Here is a 20,663-nt window from a genome sequence, read left to right as displayed (position 1 = left end):
ACCCATGAGGAGGAGGTGGGCACGGGGTATAGGCGCCTCTTTGCTGGCTCTAGTCCTGTCTTGCGTTACTGAGCCACCCCCATAGTCAGTCTTTCTCTTACACATACACATACAAGGGGAGGAGGAAGAGGAGGGACTCGGTGTTGGGTGAAGCAGTCACTGTTGCTGCCTTCATTGGCTTGGCAGAAACTCCCGCTTAGCAGCTGCTACCAAAACAGTTTTCGTAAATCGAAAAGTCAGGGAAGGGTCCAGTTCGCAGCGCCCGAACGAAAGAGCTCAGACAACAACGACTAAGGGCGCAGGACACCAAGGGCCACAAATCGCACCCACAAACTTCCCTGGGCCCTAGTCCTTCCGCCCCACGCGCGGCACATATCCCTCCGCCACACTCACTCCACCCCTCCTTCCATTGCTGAGTTCGTCAATTCCCCGAAGTCCCCGGATGGAAAGCGTAATGGCCGCCAATAGTGACTCGTCGGACTATGGAGACGGGCAAGGTAACCTAGGTAGTCAGCGCTGTGCCTGGCGGGTGCGGGGTGACGGGATGAGCCCCGGAGCGGTTATGGCGGGAAAGGGGGGCAGGTGGGTCACTCTGTAGCCTGTCGGGTAAACGGCTGAGCCGGGGAGGGGGACTTTAAACAGGTCGGGTGAATCCCGGCAGTTGAACAGGAACCCGCCCTCTTGTTGGGCTGAGGCGTTAAATAGTCCTGCGCTCTATCTTCCTGTAGCCGGTTCTGTAAAGTTCGCGTGGATCCTTGCTCGGACCGTTTTGGCCAAAGGGAGAAAGAAAGATTGGGAAGACTTAAAATTAGTTTAGTACCTCATCGCGCCTTTCCTCGCACTCCCCGCTGTCGGGGTCTAACAAGTCCGTGTATCACTCCGCCTGCTTGAGAGGACAAGGAGTCTCCCCCAGTCCCGGCCTGTGCAGAGTGCGATACTGGGGGCAACATTGGCCCGGGGTGGGTGGGCAGCGTGGTTGTAATGAAGGTGTTACTTGAATGATCGCTGCTGGACCTCCTGTTTCGTTGGGGCTGAAGGTAGTAAGCAGGTTGATGTCAGTCATGAGTTTTTTCTCACTGAAGGAACCATGTTCTGGAGCCACCTCATCTTGAAATGTTTTGCTCAGCTTGGTACATGAACTGATTCTTTATTTTTCTCAGTAATATCTCGGAGACAGTAAGGCAAAAGTCATTTACTGGCATTCAGAGCCCAAGGTGGTCTTGACTTTGGGCAAGGACTTGTCTCTTTCAACCTTGGCTGCCCACTATTACTGGCTAGGTATGCAAGTTAATATGGAAAAGACTGTAAAATACACACAACAGTATGTGTACAAGCATATGATGTCTTGACCACCATCTTGTTCTCCATGGATGTAGCTATTCATCAGAACACCTAATCATGGTTATCATGAGTTTATCATCAGTTTGGATATTGACAATTGTTCATTGCAGAACTTACATTCAGTAGTAAATTTAATGCTGCTCAAAAAAGGCTCTAGCTAAGGTAAATTGAGATATAGTGTAAATAGTATCAGGATACATAGATCCAGATTACAGGAAATGTACTCATTGCATTCATTTAGGCTTAATGATAATTCTTGTGAGTCAAAATTGGACAGGTTTGGCATTAAAAGTATAAATGATATAAAATGTGTAATATTGAGCAGACATATTTTATATGTAAAGATATAATTGGTATTATGCTATAGCACAAACAATACTTTCATCTGGTATTTCTTGAAACATGTACAAAATATGGCACATTATTGTTGAGAAATGATCAGTAGGCCTGAATTTCTTTTTTAAAAACGAAGTAATACTTGGATGACTTCATGCAACTCCTAAAGCTAAACTCAGAGTGTGAATACTTGCAGGACTCTTAGGTTGGGTTTGTTTTTCACTCTTAAAATAACTGTGTTTTGATTACTAGATTCTACAATTCAGTAAGATTGTTCTAGTTTTGAAGAATAGATGCACCATTTTTTAAAATCTTAGCATTTCAGATAAACAGATGATTCAACCATCCCTACATGTCTCTACAGTTGGTCTTTTCCTGTGATGCTTCTTGTTATGTATGATGACATCCCATAAAGGTTCAAGTTGCTTCTATCTGGATATACCCTAAACTTAAGCAAACTTAATGGGGATTTGGATGGATTTAAAGAACTAGTGATTTTGTACCACTTAAGTTTGAAAGATAGCTTTAAATATCACACACGCACTTTTGACAAAGTATATTTAAGTAGTCTCCCACCCATGACAAAGTATATTTAAGTGACAAATATACTTTGTGACAAAGTATATTTAAGTAGTCTCCTCCCACCCATGACCTTGTTCGATCAAATCATATGTTGCTTCCCAGTTGGCCTGTAATGACTACATCAAATTACTTTTTGATTTGTATACATGAAAATTAAAAACAGTGCTTGATCTTACAGTGTCTTTTGCACAGTAGCTTGCACAAATGGAACTGCATTAAGAAAAACTTCTCTCCAGCTGTTATTTGATGGGATCCAACTCTCCATCTGTACACTTGAAGTGCAAATAAGAATATGTGAGGTACAAAGGAACACATTGTGTATGTCAATAATATCAGGTTTCCATATCAAAGTGCAAGGCACTTACAAAAATATACAAATTGGTAAGATCAAGGACAACATACCTCCTAAAATTAAACTTGGCAACTGCTTTTCCATTTTATTCAGTTTTTTAGAGGTACTGCTGTAGTCGTTGAATTTATTTTAATGGGCACCGTTAAAAATAGGATGAAGAAAACATTCTTATATTCTAGAACCATTTTTTAAAAAGCAATATTAAATGAGTAGCAAAATCTTGTAAAACTGTATTTCTATTAAGATTAGATCCTATATGGAGGTTACTCTAGTATTCCTCCATTTTTCTTAAATATTTATGTTAACATTAAAAAAAATCATTTTCTTCATTTCCAGGTTTTTTTGATACATCTTCCTGTTGAATTTGTCTTCTCATCAGCCTTGCATTTATCCCCTTCATCTGTTGGGAAAGAAAAACATTACAGGCTACTGAAGAATGGAATTGTAGCCTTTCCTTAAAGAGTAAGTTTATGACTTATTCTTGTCTGAATTTAGAAATTTTCTATGTGGAAAATTTTTGGAAAAATTCTTTTTCCAAAAATGAAATGGCATTATGTTCATGTCTGAGCTCGGCTTTATAAAGAATGACCACTGTTTGTCAGTGGTGAGTGAAAATTTGCTCTAGGCAACCATGCTAGAAAGCTATACAATTACCTAATTGGGCTTTTTTCTTCTTTTAGATTACAGATGAATTAATACATGGGGAGGTAGGTTAATAAACTTTATATGAATTTGATTTTTTAAATAGTTTATTGGCAAGATTAATTTATCATTAGCAGTATATTTTATCTTGTTATCTAGATTGGGTCACGTACTATGGAAAGGGCATCCATGTTATTTCAGCTAATGTTATTTCAGCTAAGCACATGTTGCCAATATTGACTGAGTTTGAAGACATTAGACAAGTTATCGATCTAATAAATAAAAGTAAATCAACATGATTGGCTACCAGTTTGTTTCTGCTGTGCTAAGGGTGGATATCAGTCAGTGCTACATGTTGGAGCCCCTGCCCCCTTTGGCATCATCACTTTAGTAACTCTTGATAGAACAGCTATCTTGTTAATTTTTTTTGAAAGAGGATTTTCTTTAATAAAATTACTGACCCCTAGGGGAAACCTCTGCATAAGAAGACACTCTTATTTCTGATACCATGTCCTTGTTAAAATTCCTACATCCCACTCCTCAAGTGTACATATTGCCTTATATAGTTGCATAAGCATTTGCTTTTGAAATTATTTAGTAGTAGTTGGGCATAATGCAACAGCTTTTAAAATGTACTTAACTATGTTTAATTTTGGTTCAAAAATTTTAGGTTGCATATTTATTCCATTTGTGTTCTAATGGTTCAGTCTCTGCACTTGGGCTGTCATACCTACTAATATGTTTCAAAGGACCTTTTGTAAAAGTAAATTTCTTTTAGTGAAATCAACAGGATTATGAATTGCATTTTGTGGATTTTTATTTGTACATCTTACATTGCAATCCTAATCAGAGTAGCACCTTCCTAAATACATTGAAGTTAGTGGGTTTAGAATGGTGTCACTCTGCTTAGGATTACACTGTTAGTGTAGTGGTGGCATCTGCCTGTTTAGTCAAGTCCTGTCCAAGTTTGGAATTAGTAGAATAATCATAGAAAGCTAGGCGGCACTGCATTTGCTGATTAGTTTGGAGGAGGAATGCTGGCAAAATAGCTGGATGTGTGTAGCTCTGAAAATTGACTGGGACAAGCAGGCGATGGCAGGCAGGAAGTGATGACATTTTGCTTCATGAACTATAGCCATTTCCAGCTGGTGAATGAGAAGCAACCATATGAAGGAGGAGCTATTAGTAACTTGGGTATCCAGGGGGGAATGACAGTGGCTAAAAAATGTGTTACCACAATGCAAGTTTCATCTATAATGTCTAGGCTGCTTAAGAAGAAGCAACTGTGCCATGGAGAGAAATAAGTTAAAGCTTTAAGGGTTGGGCTCATCTTTTATTATTTTGAGCCATGTTAACATGCAAATGGTTAGATTTTAAAATGTGAACCTGGTATGTATCATTTTTGTTGCAATATCGTTTAAAATTAACTTTGTAATTTTTATTTCAGGTATACCTAGTTGGAAAAAACTGGCACTCTGGAAATATTTCAGCACAAGGACAAAAAGCACAGTATACTAAAGGACAAAACATAGTATACTAAAATATTTTTTTAAAAATGTCTTTTGAACAGGAACAATCCTGTAACATTGAAAAGACAAGTTTATTAAAATACAGTGTGCCGGATGGAGTATCCGATCCAGTATCAGAAACTGTTGCTGAAAAGTCTACATCTCAGCCTGCAATTTCAGACATTCTTTCTTATGGATTAAAAAATGTGAAAATTGAGTTGCCCAGAGTAAATATCCCCAATGAAGTGACAGTTAAACATGAAATTGACAGATACATGAAATTATTTGGATGTAAAGAGAAACCCGCAACTACATTTTTCATACAAGAGGATATGAATGGTAGCTATCCACACTGTTCTGAGATTTTTGCTCCACAAAGTAAACCAGAACTGCACTATGAAGAGGGATTGAAAACGTCTGCAAAAATACTGAACTTTAGCTGTACAAAATGCAGAAACAACATTCGATACAGCCCAAATGATCTACAGAAACATTTTCAGCTGCTGCACCATGGAGAGTTGCCATCTTACCCCTGTGAAATGTGTAATTTTTCAGCTACTGATTTTCAGTCATTTAATCAACACCGTCGGACGCATCGTAGCACTTTAGTGAAATGTGAAATTTGTAATGATGAACATAGATATACACTGCTGGATTTGACAAAACATTTCACATCTAGGCATTGTGTTAATGGTCATTTTCAGTGTGCAAGATGTAGGTTTTCTACCCTGGATGTAGGCACATTTGTTCAGCATATTCACAGGCACAATGAAATACAGTATAAATGTGATAAATGTCTACATGTAAGTTTCTCAAAAGAAGAGTTTCAGAAACATGTTCTTTCACACACTGGCACGTTTCCCTTCAGTTGTCAGTATTGTAATTACATGACATCAAGGAAAACTTACCTTATAAAGCATATTATTGCTTTGCACAGAGACCACCTCTATGCAAAAGATAAAATGGATATAGATAACAGTGAAAAGAAGATGGAGACTTCAGCAGGACTAAAACTTATTTTGAAAAGGTACAAAACAGGTGCTTCAAGAAAGGCGCTGTGGAGACGCAAAAGAATTACCAGTAGCAGTTGCAGAATTGAAGAAGAGAGACAAGTTGTTGAAAATGCAAAGAAAATAGAGCCTAAATCTGAAGAGATAAGCCAATCTGCAAAAGAAACGCAGCTAAATGAAGACCACATGTTTCATGGTGAAAAGCATATCCACAATGGAACAAAACCCCCTACGGCTCTACAGTACAATAGAGCAGAAGATGGATTATGTTCCGGACTTGGGTTGTTGACAAAAGCTGTTCATGGTCCTACAGTGTTGATGGTGAAAAATAATAAAATATCTGTTCCAGCAAACTACAGTGCTAAATTTATGGGATTCAAAATGGTGGATGGAAAGCAACACATAGTAATAAAACTTCTTCCCACAGATAAACCAAATTTGGCAGCAGGAAATAAAATCGATGGGGTTAAAAATAGTTCAGCAGAATGTCTACAGCAGTCACCCAACAACTTCAGTTTACTTTCTGGTGCTGGGTCTCATGAAAATAATCAGATGTCTACAAATAATTCTGTTCACTCATTAACATCTCCATTATCTAATCAATATTCTAATCAATCTTCAGGAAAAATAAAGCAAGAAAGTAACAGCTATTTTAGTTGGAATACATCACAAGCTGTTGTACCTCCTGTTGTGGTGGTAGGAAAGTATGCTACTCATTTTCCAGTGAAGTCAGATACTGCCACACTTGGTTCTTGTTTGATGTCACAGACTGGAACTAAAGATAATGTCTCTTGGAAGAATAATATACCTCAAGATCATCCTCAGGTATTATCTTCTGCTGGAACAAATATGCTCCATTATGATCCCATGAAAAAAACTTTTCCTTCAGAATTCAAAATAATGAATGGTGAAATGAACAGTAACAGTAAACACAATAATGTTTATTATCCAACTGATTTTTCTAATCAAACAACATTGCCTTTCCATAATTACTCTAAAATAGGCATTCTGGATACATCCAAGGAGCTTATGCCCAACAAGACCTTTCCTGTCTTAAGGAGTTCTGTAGGTGAAACTACAGCATGCTTTCCACAGTCTGCAGCAGGGATAAATTTAGAAAAAAGATCTTCAGTGCTACCTATTTATGGCAATGTAAATACCAAGGAGTCTCCAGTATTTTCAACCGGTCAGTCTAAACGTGCAATTGATGGACAGTGTTGTACAGAAAATCATCATGATGGCAAGCGATATTTGAATACTAGGTTAAATCAAGTATTGGAACATGTAGCTGAAAAATCTAAACAAGACAATGCTTCTAATTGTGTTAATTCATTTATGCCTAAAATAACATCAGTTTTTTCACTCCAGAGTAATCAGGCATCACATTATTTGTCGCCAGAAGTAAATCAGTCATTACAAGATGTATTAAAAAGAAAACCAACTATTCACCCACAGAAGTATATAAAAACTGATTATGAGCAATCACTTTCTAATAGTTCAGGTTGTAAAACATTTACACACTTCAAAGACCCAGCAGTTATGTGCAGCTTAGCCCATTCTGCTGCTACATTCAAAAGAGACCTAAATGCGAACTGCAGCACAACAAATGAAAGTTTATATTTTAAGAATGAAAGACGGGTCCCAATAACATCTCTTAGAACGCAAGAAATACATTCAACTCCAAGGACAACAGGAATTGGTGGATTACTTAAAACTCAGACAGATACAATCATAACACAACAGTTGGCAAAAGATAAATTGCACTACACTATCCAAGGCCGTAATGCTACCCGTCCGTCACTTTCAGAACAGAAAAAAGCAGTACTGCTTCAGTCATCTCCATCAAGATACTTTGTTCCTTTGCGTCTTGCTCACCAACAAGGATTACAGGTTATTTCAGGAAAACCTTCTCTGAACACAAGTTCATCAAATACTCAGGCAACAAGAACTACATCTTTACTTTTAAACAAAGGACCTGGAATGATTTTGACATTTGGTAGTGGATCACTTGGAACAATTTCAAATGCCACTGAAAATAATTCTCAGGTTTTAAGTAAATTTCCCTCTAAAGACTGTGCTAAAGAAGCAGTATCTGCATCAGAGATGGAGTTGAGAATAGGTAGTTCCAGAAGTATAAAAAATTCCCTTGGTGTTAGTGCATGTAGTGGAGCAGTAAGTGCTTCTTCAGTGCCACATAAGGAACCACTTAATGTTACTAATTCAGGTGACTGTCATGAGAGTGGAATTTCCTCTGTGAAAATACTTACTGGTTTTCAAGATAGTAAAGTTGACTCCTTGGAGTCAAGAAAACAACAGGAGATTGGACAAGAACAACCTGTTTATGCACTTTTGCCCAATGGCAGACAAGCGGTTTTTCTGAAATGTATGTCGCCAAACAAATCCCTAGTACAGAATCCTAATGTTTTTCATGGTACTGCATGTACTCAAAATACTGAACCAAAGAAACCTGGAGCAATGCAACAGAAGCTTTTTTTGAAAATTAAGACCTTCCCTGCTGCAGAGAACTGTCAACCAGTTAGCAATGTTGTGTCATCTTTCAATAATATGCATTCCTTTAATAGCCCTGCGCTAGAACAAAAAAAGACAGCCTTTTCTTCTAGCGATGCCTTAATCTCTCCAGGAAAATTGATGCCAGCAAATGCCTGTTTTTCAAGCTGTAAATCCAAGGATCCTTTCACTTCTGTAGAATCTGTACATTCCTCCAAACATGTGAAGACACGGTCACAAAAATGTCCATCTGACTCTGTGCAAACATTAATGACCAACAAAGGAAGTGGTTTTGGAAGCCAAATGTCAGCAGGGACTATGACACACAAAATTTCAAAACCTAAGCGGCATTCAAAGCAAAGTAACATTAAGGTTTCTACAGTTGCAGCTTCACAGAAGAACAGGAATTTGAAGCGGAAAGCTAAGGATGATCTTCAGGAACTTCCTAGAAAGAAAATGTTGCATCGAAAGTGTAAAGAAAAAAATCAAATGGATATCAGTGAATTGGAATCCTTGATTCAGACTCCTTGTAGACAAAAAGCGTCAAAAGACACTGTGAGGATTCTAAAATTACTTCCTTTTAATTCTAAACAACTTGTCAAATGCCCCCGAAGAAATCAACCAGTTGTAGTACTAAACCATCCTGATGCAGATGTTCCAGAAGTTGTAAATGTTATGAAGACTATTGCTAAATTTAAAGGACATGTGCTAAAGGTTTCTTTGTCAAAAAGAACTATTGATGCTCTTCTGGAACCAGCATATTATAGTAACAGTTTGTACATAATCACTGATGATATCCCCCGAAGAAAGCGCAGAATGCTGAAACCTGTTAGTCCTGTAAAAGAGAGGTTTGTTTTAAAATTAACTCTGAAGAAGACTAGCAAAAATAATTATCAGATTGTAAAAACTACCTCTGATAATACACTGAAAACTAAGTTTAGTTGCTGGTTTTGTGGGAGGATATTTGACAATCAGGACAACTGGGTGGGGCATGGGCAGCGTCATCTAATGGAAGCCACTCGAGACTGGAATTCATTAGGGTAATTTATTATGATTAGTGGAGAAGGCAAAACAAAGTTAATCTAATTACAAATTTTGGATGACAGCAGTGTACTAAATACATTTTTTAAAGAGCAAGTTTTGTGGTAGCACCTAAAATGAACATGTATGAATTTAAATTAAATAGTTGCAATTGCAGTGTAAATTGCATTTTGTTACTACTATCATGTCATATATTTTTATTTAGAAAATGAATTTCAGGGCTTTTTGTTCTGTATATATTTAAAATCAAAATGTGTACATATTTTTGTACTTCAGTTATTTGCTATAAATCTTGCACAGGAATTGTATTTTTCCAGCTCTGTGCATGCACTACTAAAAAGGTTTTTTCAGCTACACGCAGCTATTGCTGTATTTTCCCTTGATCTTTAAAAACAAGAACAATTTTTTTTCTTTTCCAGGGATTGAACACTGTTGTTAGCAAGTGCCTAAAAGATGTGAAGCAGTTTACTTTTGTGTCAACTGTATACCCATAGGTCCACATAGGACCAGGGTTCCTAACAGTTTCTTTTTAACAAAGCCATATGTGAATGCTTTAAGCTATGCACATGACACTTGTACTATTTCTGTGCAGTTTGTCTACTTTCTTAGTGGAGTATTTTTCATATAAATCAATAAACATGTTATTGTGTTTAAGCCTGAGGATGAAATTGGTTGGAAGCGTATTCACAATGTGTGTGGTGTTTCAGAATGACAGATGTTTCTTTTGGTCTTTCTAGAAATCTCATGCTCACTTTGAGTGTTCACAATGTTTGTTGGGGAGGAGAGCACTAGTCAGTGTAATTTTTATTAGGAGTACTTCAGTCTTGACTTCCTTTAATGCTTCATACTATTCCTAAGAACATTGGGTACCCATCAGAACAACCCCCTTCCATGTTTGGACACCTTTCCGATTCAGACAAAAACCATGTTTTCCCCACGTTGAATGTATGTTCTGCCCTAAATTATGGAAATAGTTGACAATTATTGACTAATTATGGAACTAATATTGACAATACAACACTGGTGGTTGTGTTGTAAAGATGGTGTTTGGTTTTTGCTCAGGCTTTTATTTGTGTTGATTCACCATCTACTCTACAAAATCTCTTAAGATTGTAACCTGTAGTCAATATTCAATCAAAATAATTTTTCTCCATGAACTATAGGATTGCATCTTTAAGTTTATTAACCTGTACAGATGTTACCTCCTGGAAAGAAATCTAAGCATGACAGTTCTGATGAGCTTCCTCTTGCATCCCTCATAATAGCAACATAGCATTTGAACAAGTTTTATTGCAAATGTTTAATAAAGTGTATTCTTGATCCCCAAAAGAATAAGGATATTCAGTCATGGTATAGGGCAGATACCATGTTTGAATAAATGTGCAGGCTGCATCAGCCATCACTCTTCTGCTCTTCAAGTAAGGGGGTCAGAGAAGTGTCCACGTACATAACTCAAGACTTCTGCCATATTGGGATCACTCCCTAGTGAGTCCTGAATATACAGTTTATAAGAGTATAATTGTATTTATTGATAGAAATACACAAGAAAAATTAATATTATTTATTATTCATTTATTATAGTCCACCTTTCTGAGATCCACAGCAGATTATACATTTTGTACTGGAAGGAAAGTGAGCAGTTAGTATTTGTTGTACATCTTGTAGAAAAATAAGCTTCATTTGATGATGAGAACTAATCCTATGGAATTAGCAGGGAAAATTTCAAGTATACTGAGCAGTAACATGGACTCATATTTGTAATTTTTTTTTCAGTGCTTGATCATGTCTTATAATGTATCTCAGGAAAATAATGAAGCTTTTAAACAAGAAATGCAATTCAGAATTACCTCTTAAGAACTCCCCTGCACATATCTTGGTATCAAAAATTGTTATAGATATATTGCTCTGTATTTTTATTGGCTATTTAAAATAATGAGTAAAGCACACGTCTTTATTGTAAATTGAAGTATTAGCTTGCTGTTAAAAATCTATACTTGGTAACTTAAAAAACAGTCTTGGTGTTAGTCACTTGAACTTCTTCAGATATGTAATAGCTTAAATATGCTTATATTTAGTAAAGTATAAGTTTACCAGAAGAGATTTAGGATGATTAATCTGTTTCCATGTGTAGACATTCCAACTTTTTATGCATTTTTTTTAATATTTATATAAAAAGTCATAAGTACACACCATGAATTTGACTGAGTTTAAAGTAACATACAACACATGGAGGAAATGTTATAAGGATGTTGCCTTGCGTTTTGAAAAATAATTTGCCTTCTACAAAAGTTCAATCGTGTGGCTTGTGCTTCAGAGCATCCAGGCAGAATGTCTGTGAAATGACTTTCCTACAAAATAGCTGTTTTTAATGCTGTCTGAGAGTATGTTAGCTGACTGTACATCTTTTGTCATTTTTGTAATATTGCTATTAAATTTTAGTCCATTCTCACAGCTAACAAAATTGAACAGTTTCGTATTTAAAAAAAACAGTTCTAATGATTCTTGGTAAATTGAATAGTATTCAGAAGTGTTGGATGCAAATAAATAGTATTCCATTCTAAGATTATTATATTCAAGAAGACTGGGAAAATTCCAGCAATCGAAAAGGTTTTCTAGTTCTGGATCAGTGGTAGATCAGATCTGAAGATGGGTTGCTATTTCTTTCCACATACTGACAGGAATGAATACATTTGCCTTGTAAGTCTGATACATTTAAATGAACTCAATAAATGTGTGTGTTAAGTGCTGTCAAGTCACTTCCAATTTATGGTGACCCTATGAATTAATGACCTCCAAAATATCCAATTGTTAACACCCTTCCATTCGCAAACAGAAGAACGTGGTTTCCTTTACTGTATCAATCTATCTCATGTTGGGTCTTCCCCTTTTCCTACTGCCTTCAACTTTCTAGCATTATTGTCTTTACCAGTGAGTCTTCTTGACTTTTCACAATATGACCAAAGTACGATAGCCTCAGTTTAGCTTGTTGGGAGAAGTCATTCAGAACCCACTTACCAATTTTCTTCATTGTCCAACCATCACATCCATACTTAGTAATAGGGAATACTATAGTATGATTATCTTAGTCTCCAGCAACATTTTCTTATGCTTCAGGATCTTTCTAGTTCCTTCATGGCTTCCCTTCCAAGTCTCAGACTGCTCCCGATTCCTTGGTTGCAAACTCCCTTTTGGTATAAATATCACTAAAATACTATTAAATGCTACGTTTTTGTGCATATTTACTTGAAGTGCAAGTACTTTGTTCTTCGTACTTTGTATTCATTGTATATGAAAGCCAAACAGAATTGTTTCATGTAGCTATATTGAGTAGAAAGAAAAACTAAAGCCTTATATTTTTGCAAATGACAATTAGAACTTGTGGATTCGGTGGTAGGTCAGCTATTGGAAGCATGTAGAAATGTATGCAAAAAATTCCTTTGCCATGAAACTAAATGGATTGGCTGTTTTGGGGAAGAATAAACAACTTAATATTTTGATGGTAACCTGTAGTCTCTGAGCTACACACAACTGCATTTTGATACTAAAATATTTTTGAAATAAATGACAGTTTCATAGCAACATGGAAAATATTACAATGGAGCTGTATTTAATTTGGTTTGTTCAATTATATTGTTACCTAGTATGATATGAAAGAGTTGCCAATCTGAGTGTACAGACTAGTAAAATAATGTGATTATTGAACAGAGCTACATTTGCTCTTTTGGCCTGTTCATCATCAGGGTCTTGACAAAAACATGCTTGTGACTCGCAGTGGTATATCATGCATGCTTTTTATTTTCAGTGCTATAGTTTACACAAATGCATGCCTAAGAGTACATCCCATTGCCAGTTAAAGCCAAAGGTCAATAACGGGATCATTGCTGAGTTGCAGCTGCACTGCTTAACTTTTAAAAGCCTGTCTCAGTACAAAGTAATGTAGTCTGAAATGTGTAGTGTGTCTCATTTCAAATTTTGTTTTCTTCATGATGGAAGAAAATAAAACCTTTACAGTTAATGAAGTATTTTAATAGACCTGTGTCCATCTGGTATAAATAATGTGGAAGTCCTAAGATTTTAAAGTACAAATTCCTTGAGTACCAATACACTGTAAACTAACAGGATGCCTATTGTTACGTGAATATTTAAAGAGCAGTAGCATGCAAGTCTAAATACCAGTTTTATGCAAATTTGAGAGATTAGGCATACTTGAAATATGAACATTACAACAAGGTGCTTGATTACAATAATATATACTCACATGCACTCAGTTCATGGTAATAGAAATTTAGTTCTTTTAATACTATATTTACATGTACTTTTACTTAAAAAAATGTAACATTGGTTTCAACAAATACAGCTGAAGCCAATATGAAATCCATTATTACATCATATTGAAACCCTGACTTGGTCTTTCGTCCTAGAAAACAATCTTGCCTCTCACTTATTCCAAGCAGTAACTTATCTTGGCATAGATATTCTTAAGTTTGACAAGTCTGTGAATTTCACAAGAAATTAACATTAGCAAGAGTGTGCTATGGAAGGTACAATTCCTTTAGGTGTATTAAATAATTACATTTTATCAGTGACTGTTCTGCTTCTCTGTTAAGTTTGGAATGCCATGAGAAAAAAAATACATTTCAAGTACATAATGGCTCAGGTGTGAATTTGGAATAACATCATCATAAAATTAAAGTCACAAATAGTTAATTCTACCAGTACCAAATTTATCTTGGTTCTCTTATAAATTTGTGTGTGTGCTTGTCAAAAAAGTGACTTTTTTCTGTAGAACTTTTGGAGGAAAAATCTTCTAATTGTAGATTTAGATGCTTGTTCAAATACTTGATCTTGAACGCTCTGAAAAGGTGAGGCCTGCAATATTTTCCATGTCGAGTTCTCAATACAGTTATCAAACTCTAGTAATAAATTTTAGTTTGGTGGAGTCTTTGGTGTTGTTTTGACTGTCAATGAGAACGAGAGAATTTCGTTGATGATTTTCTATTATTTCTGTCACACTGTTGAAGCGCTAGATTGAGAAAACAGGTAAGAAGGGTTACTTAGCATTGTTGTAAAGATAACTCCTCTGATTCAGTCAAATACTGGATTTGAACATTTTTTCATGAGCGAAATTTTTCTGTGCCAAATATCTATATATTTTAATGATAAGCTTTTCTAACAACTGAGTAGTAAACTAGCATCAGAAAATGAATTATCCTTGAAAAGTAAGAGTGATGGATTCATGCAAAATACATGAAATACAATACACTTTGAAACAGTTGGGCATGTCTTGCTGAATTGCCCTGTTTGTTGTGATCTTAAGACATGTCATTACTCCTATTCTCCAAAAAAATTCCAGGTAGATGTGAAGAACTGTATATTTTCTTTCTCCTTTTGGACCATGAGCCTTGATAAGGATAAGGTGGCCGGATTTTGTGCAGCTGCTAGTGTCCATTGTGGTGGTGGTGGAGAGTGCCCTCAAGTCACAGCTGACTTATGGCGACCCCTGGCAGAGTTTTCATGGCAAGAGGCTAACAGGTGGTTTTTGTATTTCTGTATTAATTTATTGGCTTGTATTTGAAATTTATGTAATGGTTTTTATGTAACATCTTTGGTAATGCATTTCTAGATGAAACATGAAATTCTGTACCTCCCCCACAAATGAATCTGGATTCCAAAGTTGTCTTTTGATAAACTCTCAAATGTTATGATATACAAATACCTAATTTTTTCCAAAGTGTTCTAAGAAAAATTCAAAAAAAGTTTTCATTTTTTAAAAAAATTCTGTACATAGACTAATTTCCTGACAGGCATATCAGCACTGTAATATGAAAAGAGAATAGTATAATAGGATGTCAACAATATATAGTATTGCAGTTTACTGTAAGGTTGGTTTAAAATTATGTATTTTTGCAGTCAACTTTAATACATTGATTCCTACAGGTTGAATCCGAAGAGCCATAAGTAGAATGAAAATAGCCACTTGAACTGTTGTGGAAGATTGCATATGGATTAATCCCAAAGTAGTTTTAATGTTTGTGTTAGAGCTTCAACAGGCAGCAAAATTTATTCAGATTTTTTCTTGAATAGTGTGATGTGAAACAGCCACTTGAGAGCAGAATGCACCTTCCACACATGGAACAATAGTTTTAGATCCAGCCCTTTAAACCAAGTTTTTAAAAGATTTTGGAGGTACATGCTCATACGTGGGAATGAGAGATTCCCTCTTTTATTTGGAGCCTATTCCATTAAATTGTTACTTTCTCCCAACTGCCTTTGAATAACTTTTATATTATAACTTTTATAAATTACAACTTTGCCCTTCTACATTTAAGGAAAGCTACTGTTAAGAACTTCTAGTGGGAACTTTTTAATGAAGGGGAGATAGAAGATTTGATTCTTAAAATGAGTAGTGAAGAGATTGCATTCAGTTTTAATTAGGTCTTAGTTGGACTGAAATAATGTTTTCTCTTTATTTAGATATATGCATAAAAAAAGAACCAGTAGGGTATAGGACTAAGATAAGGAAGACCCAGGTTTTAATTTCTACTCTGCATGGAGTGACCTTGGGGCAGGCACATACATTCAGCCTAACCTACTTCATAGGGTTGTTGTGAGGATAAAATAGAGGAGAGGAGAGAATGATGTAAGCTGCTTTGGTTCCCCACTGGGGAGAAAGACAGAGTATAAATGACATGAAATTTCAAAAATAAAAAAATGGTTATATATCAGATCTTTTGATGCTCATAAGCAATGTAACTAAAATTCCAATTTATGTATTAAGGTATAAAACAAAGTAGTAGTAACCTACCTCCTCGCCACTTTTTTCTCTGCCTAGAGCATATTGTCTTGTTGACTCAATAAATCTAATTGAGATATTATATACTCGCTTGTTGTAAAATACAACTAGTGTATATGGTTGCTTTGAGTCTTGTCCAGAACTTTTTCTTACTAGGAAAGATCCATCCTAAACCAAGTTAAAAAAATTAGGTTAATAACATAGCACATTAACTTTTCTATGTATTTTTTCTGCCATCCTAACAAATTGTCAGAGTTGGTACTGTGGCATCAGTGCTCCAAAATGGGAACTTTTCCTCCCCTCAGACTCTTGTTGCTGCTTATCTATTTTGAGGAAATCTGTTTTCCTTCCACAACATGTTCAGAATCAGAACTATGATCCTGACACCATTTACCCACTGATATATCTAGAGTACTTCCCCCATTATTTTCAGGTGGAGAGGCAAGGTGAAGTGTGTGGAATAGATTTGATTTCGAATATGATGCTATATTAACCAAAAAAATGCACAAGTTGTTGATTCCTGATCTAGGGAAGCAGACCATCCTCTTCATCTCAGGTTTAAGGGCAAGTTGAAGTTTTCAAAGTATGCATAGTATCTATATGGTAGTTATCTGAAGAGATGATGGACAGCCTCTTACTTGCAAACTACTATTTATTTACAAAGTGTGTTGGTTGGGAGTTCTGCTTATCATTCCCTGCTTTGGAGGTGGCTTCTCTTAATACTTATATCTTCAAAACATGCAATTTGATAGTCTGGCATTGATGTCCTGCCACAAAATGTCTAATGATTTTTTGAATCCCTATGTTGATTGGTTCTGTTCTATTATTAGATATTGGTCAGTAGTGGTAGGATACTGGCCACTGAAGGTGTATATTCTCCATTATCTTACAATTGGAATGAGGACTTCCTGCATATAATACTTGCATTGGTGCAAGTTGAAAGAAGGGTTTGGGACTAATGTTATCAAATTGTATTTGTTTGGATCCAAATAACTATGGACATGCCTCCCTCATAATACTGAAACTTCCTACACTTCCAGCAGTCCAGGAATCCTTGGGAGCAATGTGAGGTGTGGTGCAGGTGGGTGAAACAGGAAGGGAGAATATGCTAAAGGCACTCCCCCTTGCATAAATTGGAGTGCTTTGCTGATGCAATACAGACTTGGATAGAATTCATTTTATGAAGATCTGTGGAGAGCAGCATTCATCCCTATAAACCATGTGCCTCTTAATCAACAATAAGCCATGTCCCTTCCCCGTGCTTCTGAAGATTTCTGAATGAGAATCTGTACTGAAATTTGTACCTTGTTTGATCTGTATAATGCATCCTCAGCTGCTTTTCGGTCACTGGAAGCCATATACCATGCTTTACCATGAATGCTAGAATCCTGTGGGAAAAATGGATTTTTGTGTACTTAAGAATGTTATTTTTAAAAAATTAGGTTGGGTCCCAAGAAACAGTGTTTGTGGAACAGAACTTTCCTACCTCTTTTCCCACTCCCATCTGCTCTGCTCTGCTAAAATCCTGCTCAGGGGGACCCACTGAAACGGTATGAGGGGTCTGCAGGTGAATGCAGTGGGAGGGGAAATTGCCTGCAACCTCACAAGCATAAGATCCAACCCAGTACATTCAACTAGTTTTATAATCTTCAACAAGCCCCAAATGCCCAGTAGAACAACGCTTTCACTTCTACACTTCTTTCACTGTTTCCACTTCTGCAACAGGAGATGGGGAAGATTATCTATTCACTTTCTGGGGGAATGTATTCCATTACTCTGGAACCATGGATCTGCCGACTAAGCACTGGTCTTATATTTGATGCCTTAGCAAGATAACATCCGGAGAAACCTTTAGAGACATGAACATTTCCTATAAATATGCATGCATAAATGCTGAACTACCATTTATGTGGTTCTGGCCAGGAAAGCTGCAATATATGCATTTGTGACATAGATTGTGGATATTTTGCATTCTGGAGACTGTTCCAAGGTAAAAAATAGGCTTACTTGGCCAGAATCTGTAGGACTTCTGAGTAATCGATGCTATTGTAAGAGTAAATCCACAGAAGCTTGTTTTGAAGCTCAGATGCTGTTGTTGAAGCCTCCCAAGATTAGAGGCAAGGCCAAGCATACCAACTGATCAAGTCTATCTGACCCAATTTTGGTTCCCAAGAGAAGATAAGTATGTGCTCATAGTAATGCTATGTGGGTTGGTGTAACGGCTGAATGTCAGCCTCACATACTATGGCAGGATACTGGTTGGTGAGATCTCCCCAGGTTGTTAGGAAATTGGGAATAAATTGGCAAAGTCAGTTTTGTTCTTGTCTTTTTCTGCCCTGTGTGGAGGTCCCTGATGGCCTTTCTTAGTTATGGATTCCAACTTTGACTTGATGCCTTGGAGATGGAAACTTTGACTAAGAATGCTGTGTTGCACCTACAAGTTACCATCACAGCTCAGTATGGCAAGAGAATCTGCCTGGTATGTATAGTGTTAGATCTTTTCTTCAAAACTGTGTGATGTATCTTTGATCCTTGGCTTTAACCTAAACCAGTGCCCAAACCAGATTGGTTCAGCTACCTTTTTAACTTTAATGGAAGTTCAGCAGAGCTGGTAAAGCTGGAGGTTTATTTCCCCCCATCTCTGAGCTAGGACTTCATTGGGCAAAATGGTGGCAGCTCTTTCAGCGCTGTGTTCGGGGGTGTTCTTTCAGGACTGGGACTTTAGCCCCCAATTCGACTGACTCCTCCTGGACCAGTGGGTCTTTACACTCAAAGTAGTTTGTGAAGCAGCTCTCTCTTGTATATCTGAAGTTACAACATGTATTTTGCTAAGTTCTTGATGAATAGCTATTTCCTCACTTACTGTGGTTAACTGTTTGACAAGGTTTTCTACAAATGACTGCTGAATGGTAAATGAGAGGTTGCTGTGGATTTAATTCCTTGAAAATGAATTAAAGAAATACAGTCATTTGATCATTGGAAAGTATTTGATTTTGGTCTGCATTAGTGGAGTAGCCCCAAATATTTGACTAAGAATTAGTATTTTACGACAGCAATCTCTCATTGTATCCTTCCAGAAGTTGGTGGAGGTCCACGTTCCCTATTATTTTGTAAAAACTGTACCTGTTCTGTTGTATTAGAAATACTATTGCGTGGCATAGCTAAGATGCGATTCATGGGATCCGGTGATCCTAAAGAGGAAGAAACAATGCAACATAAGATCCCATCCTTATGGCCATTATTTTATTACAAAAGAATGCTGCAGAAGTTATGCCTTATTTTATTTAGGCTATTGCCTTTTCTGTGTGTGGTCTTCTGGCTTGTTGAGGCTGTATCAGTGATAAAGATAGTGAGATGGAATTTATTTTTGGAGCTTTCTGATTCATGATCCAGAGATTTGAAACTAAACCTAACTTAATTCAAACAATAGAAAAGATCAAGAGTCCAGTACCACCTATAAGACTAACAAAATTTGTGGTAGGGTATGATCTTTCGTGAGACACAGCTCACTTCTTCAGATACCAGATATCTGAAGAAGTGAGATATCAGATACCAGATATCTGAAGAAGTGAGCGGTGACTCACAAAAGCTCATACTTTACCACAAATTTTGTTTGTCTTGTAGGTGCTACTGGGCTCTTGTTCTTTTCTACTGCTACCCACTAATATGGCTATCCATCTTGTCTTAATTCAAACAAGAAAGTGTACTTACTTAGAGAAAGCGGTGGCTTTTGTGGCAGTGGTCTGAAATACATGGTAAGAGAGTAAAGAAACATAGAACATTTTGATTTTTATGATATGCTACATTTCCCCCACAGTGTTTTGTTTTTTTAAAAAAAATAAAAGTGTAGAATCCAATAATGATGCACATATGAAAGGATACTTCAAGCTGGGCACAAAATATAAAACATTTATTGTAACAATAACATAGTTTTAAAAAAGTAGTAATTAAAAAAAAACCTGCTGTTATTCAGGGAACACTTTAAATGTTTGGATTGGACCCTATGCCTGCCTTTCATCAAGTGAGGAGCCTTGTTTAGGCAGAGCAAGAGTTGTCCCTTAGTGAAAGAGAGTCATAGAATACAACTCACTTACTGTTAGAAAACTATTGGTGGTTCTCTGGTTTACTCTTGAAACACAGGACTAAGCTAGAACCACTAAATGTGGTTACTGCTAAAAGCAGCAGTTGTGTGTTTCGTGCCCCACTTATACATTCCCTTAAATAATACTGAACAGACCTTAATGTTACAGTGTGAGGATGCAGTGTCTGCACTTTCTCATCACCAACTGTAGAGGAAAGGGATCGTGTTGTGACATCCAATATGGTCTGGGCTACAGCACACATCACAGAGGAGAACCAAATGCATGGCTGTCTTTTTTTTTGGCAGTAATCATGAATAAATAGGGTCTTGCCAAGAGAGTGCTCTCAATAAGACGTTAGTAAACCTAATCTCATTCTCTTGCTACTTAAATATTTCTGTCCTTATCTATCTCTTTCTGGATTCTTAAATTAGCATTTTATGTAGAAATGAGGACACTCTCAATGAACAT

General features: G+C 36.7%; 2 protein-coding genes across 5 annotated transcripts in view; one reads left to right on the top strand and one right to left on the bottom strand.

The window, feature by feature from the left end:
* Positions 1 to 430: 430 nt before the first annotated feature.
* ZNF518A (zinc finger protein 518A) lies at positions 431 to 9,980 on the top strand. Its single transcript, XM_054984192.1, has 4 exons — positions 431 to 497; positions 2,948 to 3,073; positions 3,292 to 3,318; positions 4,701 to 9,980. The coding sequence occupies exon 4, from the start codon at positions 4,809 to 4,811 to the stop codon at positions 9,321 to 9,323; it is 4,515 nt and encodes a 1,504-aa protein (XP_054840167.1). The 5' UTR covers positions 431 to 497; positions 2,948 to 3,073; positions 3,292 to 3,318; positions 4,701 to 4,808; the 3' UTR covers positions 9,324 to 9,980.
* A 3,608-nt stretch (positions 9,981 to 13,588) lies between these two features.
* Positions 13,589 to 20,663, bottom strand: part of BLNK (B cell linker) — a 106,378-nt gene continuing 99,303 nt past the window's right edge. For all 4 annotated transcript variants that reach the window (XM_054982870.1, XM_054982869.1, XM_054982871.1 and 1 more), the window contains 5 exons: positions 19,825 to 19,856; positions 19,237 to 19,304; positions 17,418 to 17,501; positions 16,126 to 16,281; positions 13,589 to 14,343 (listed from right to left, as the gene is read on the bottom strand). In XM_054982870.1, coding sequence (XP_054838845.1) covers positions 14,227 to 14,343; positions 16,126 to 16,281; positions 17,418 to 17,501; positions 19,237 to 19,304; positions 19,825 to 19,856 — 457 coding nt within the window. In that variant the 3' untranslated portion in view covers positions 13,589 to 14,226. The remainder of the gene's footprint in view (positions 14,344 to 16,125; positions 16,282 to 17,417; positions 17,502 to 19,236; positions 19,305 to 19,824; positions 19,857 to 20,663) is intronic.

Source organism: Eublepharis macularius, chromosome 6, assembly GCF_028583425.1.
Source record: "Eublepharis macularius isolate TG4126 chromosome 6, MPM_Emac_v1.0, whole genome shotgun sequence".
Classification (NCBI taxonomy): Eukaryota; Metazoa; Chordata; class Lepidosauria; order Squamata; family Eublepharidae; genus Eublepharis; species Eublepharis macularius.
The sequence above is the reverse complement of the archived record's forward strand: the minus strand, read 5'-3'. Positions and strand labels throughout refer to the sequence as shown.

Bases quoted from the DNA above. Each gene is read 5' to 3' on its own strand.
- ZNF518A (XM_054984192.1), top strand. From the start codon at position 4,809: ATGTCTTTTGAACAGGAACAATCCTGTAACATTGAAAAGACAAGTTTA.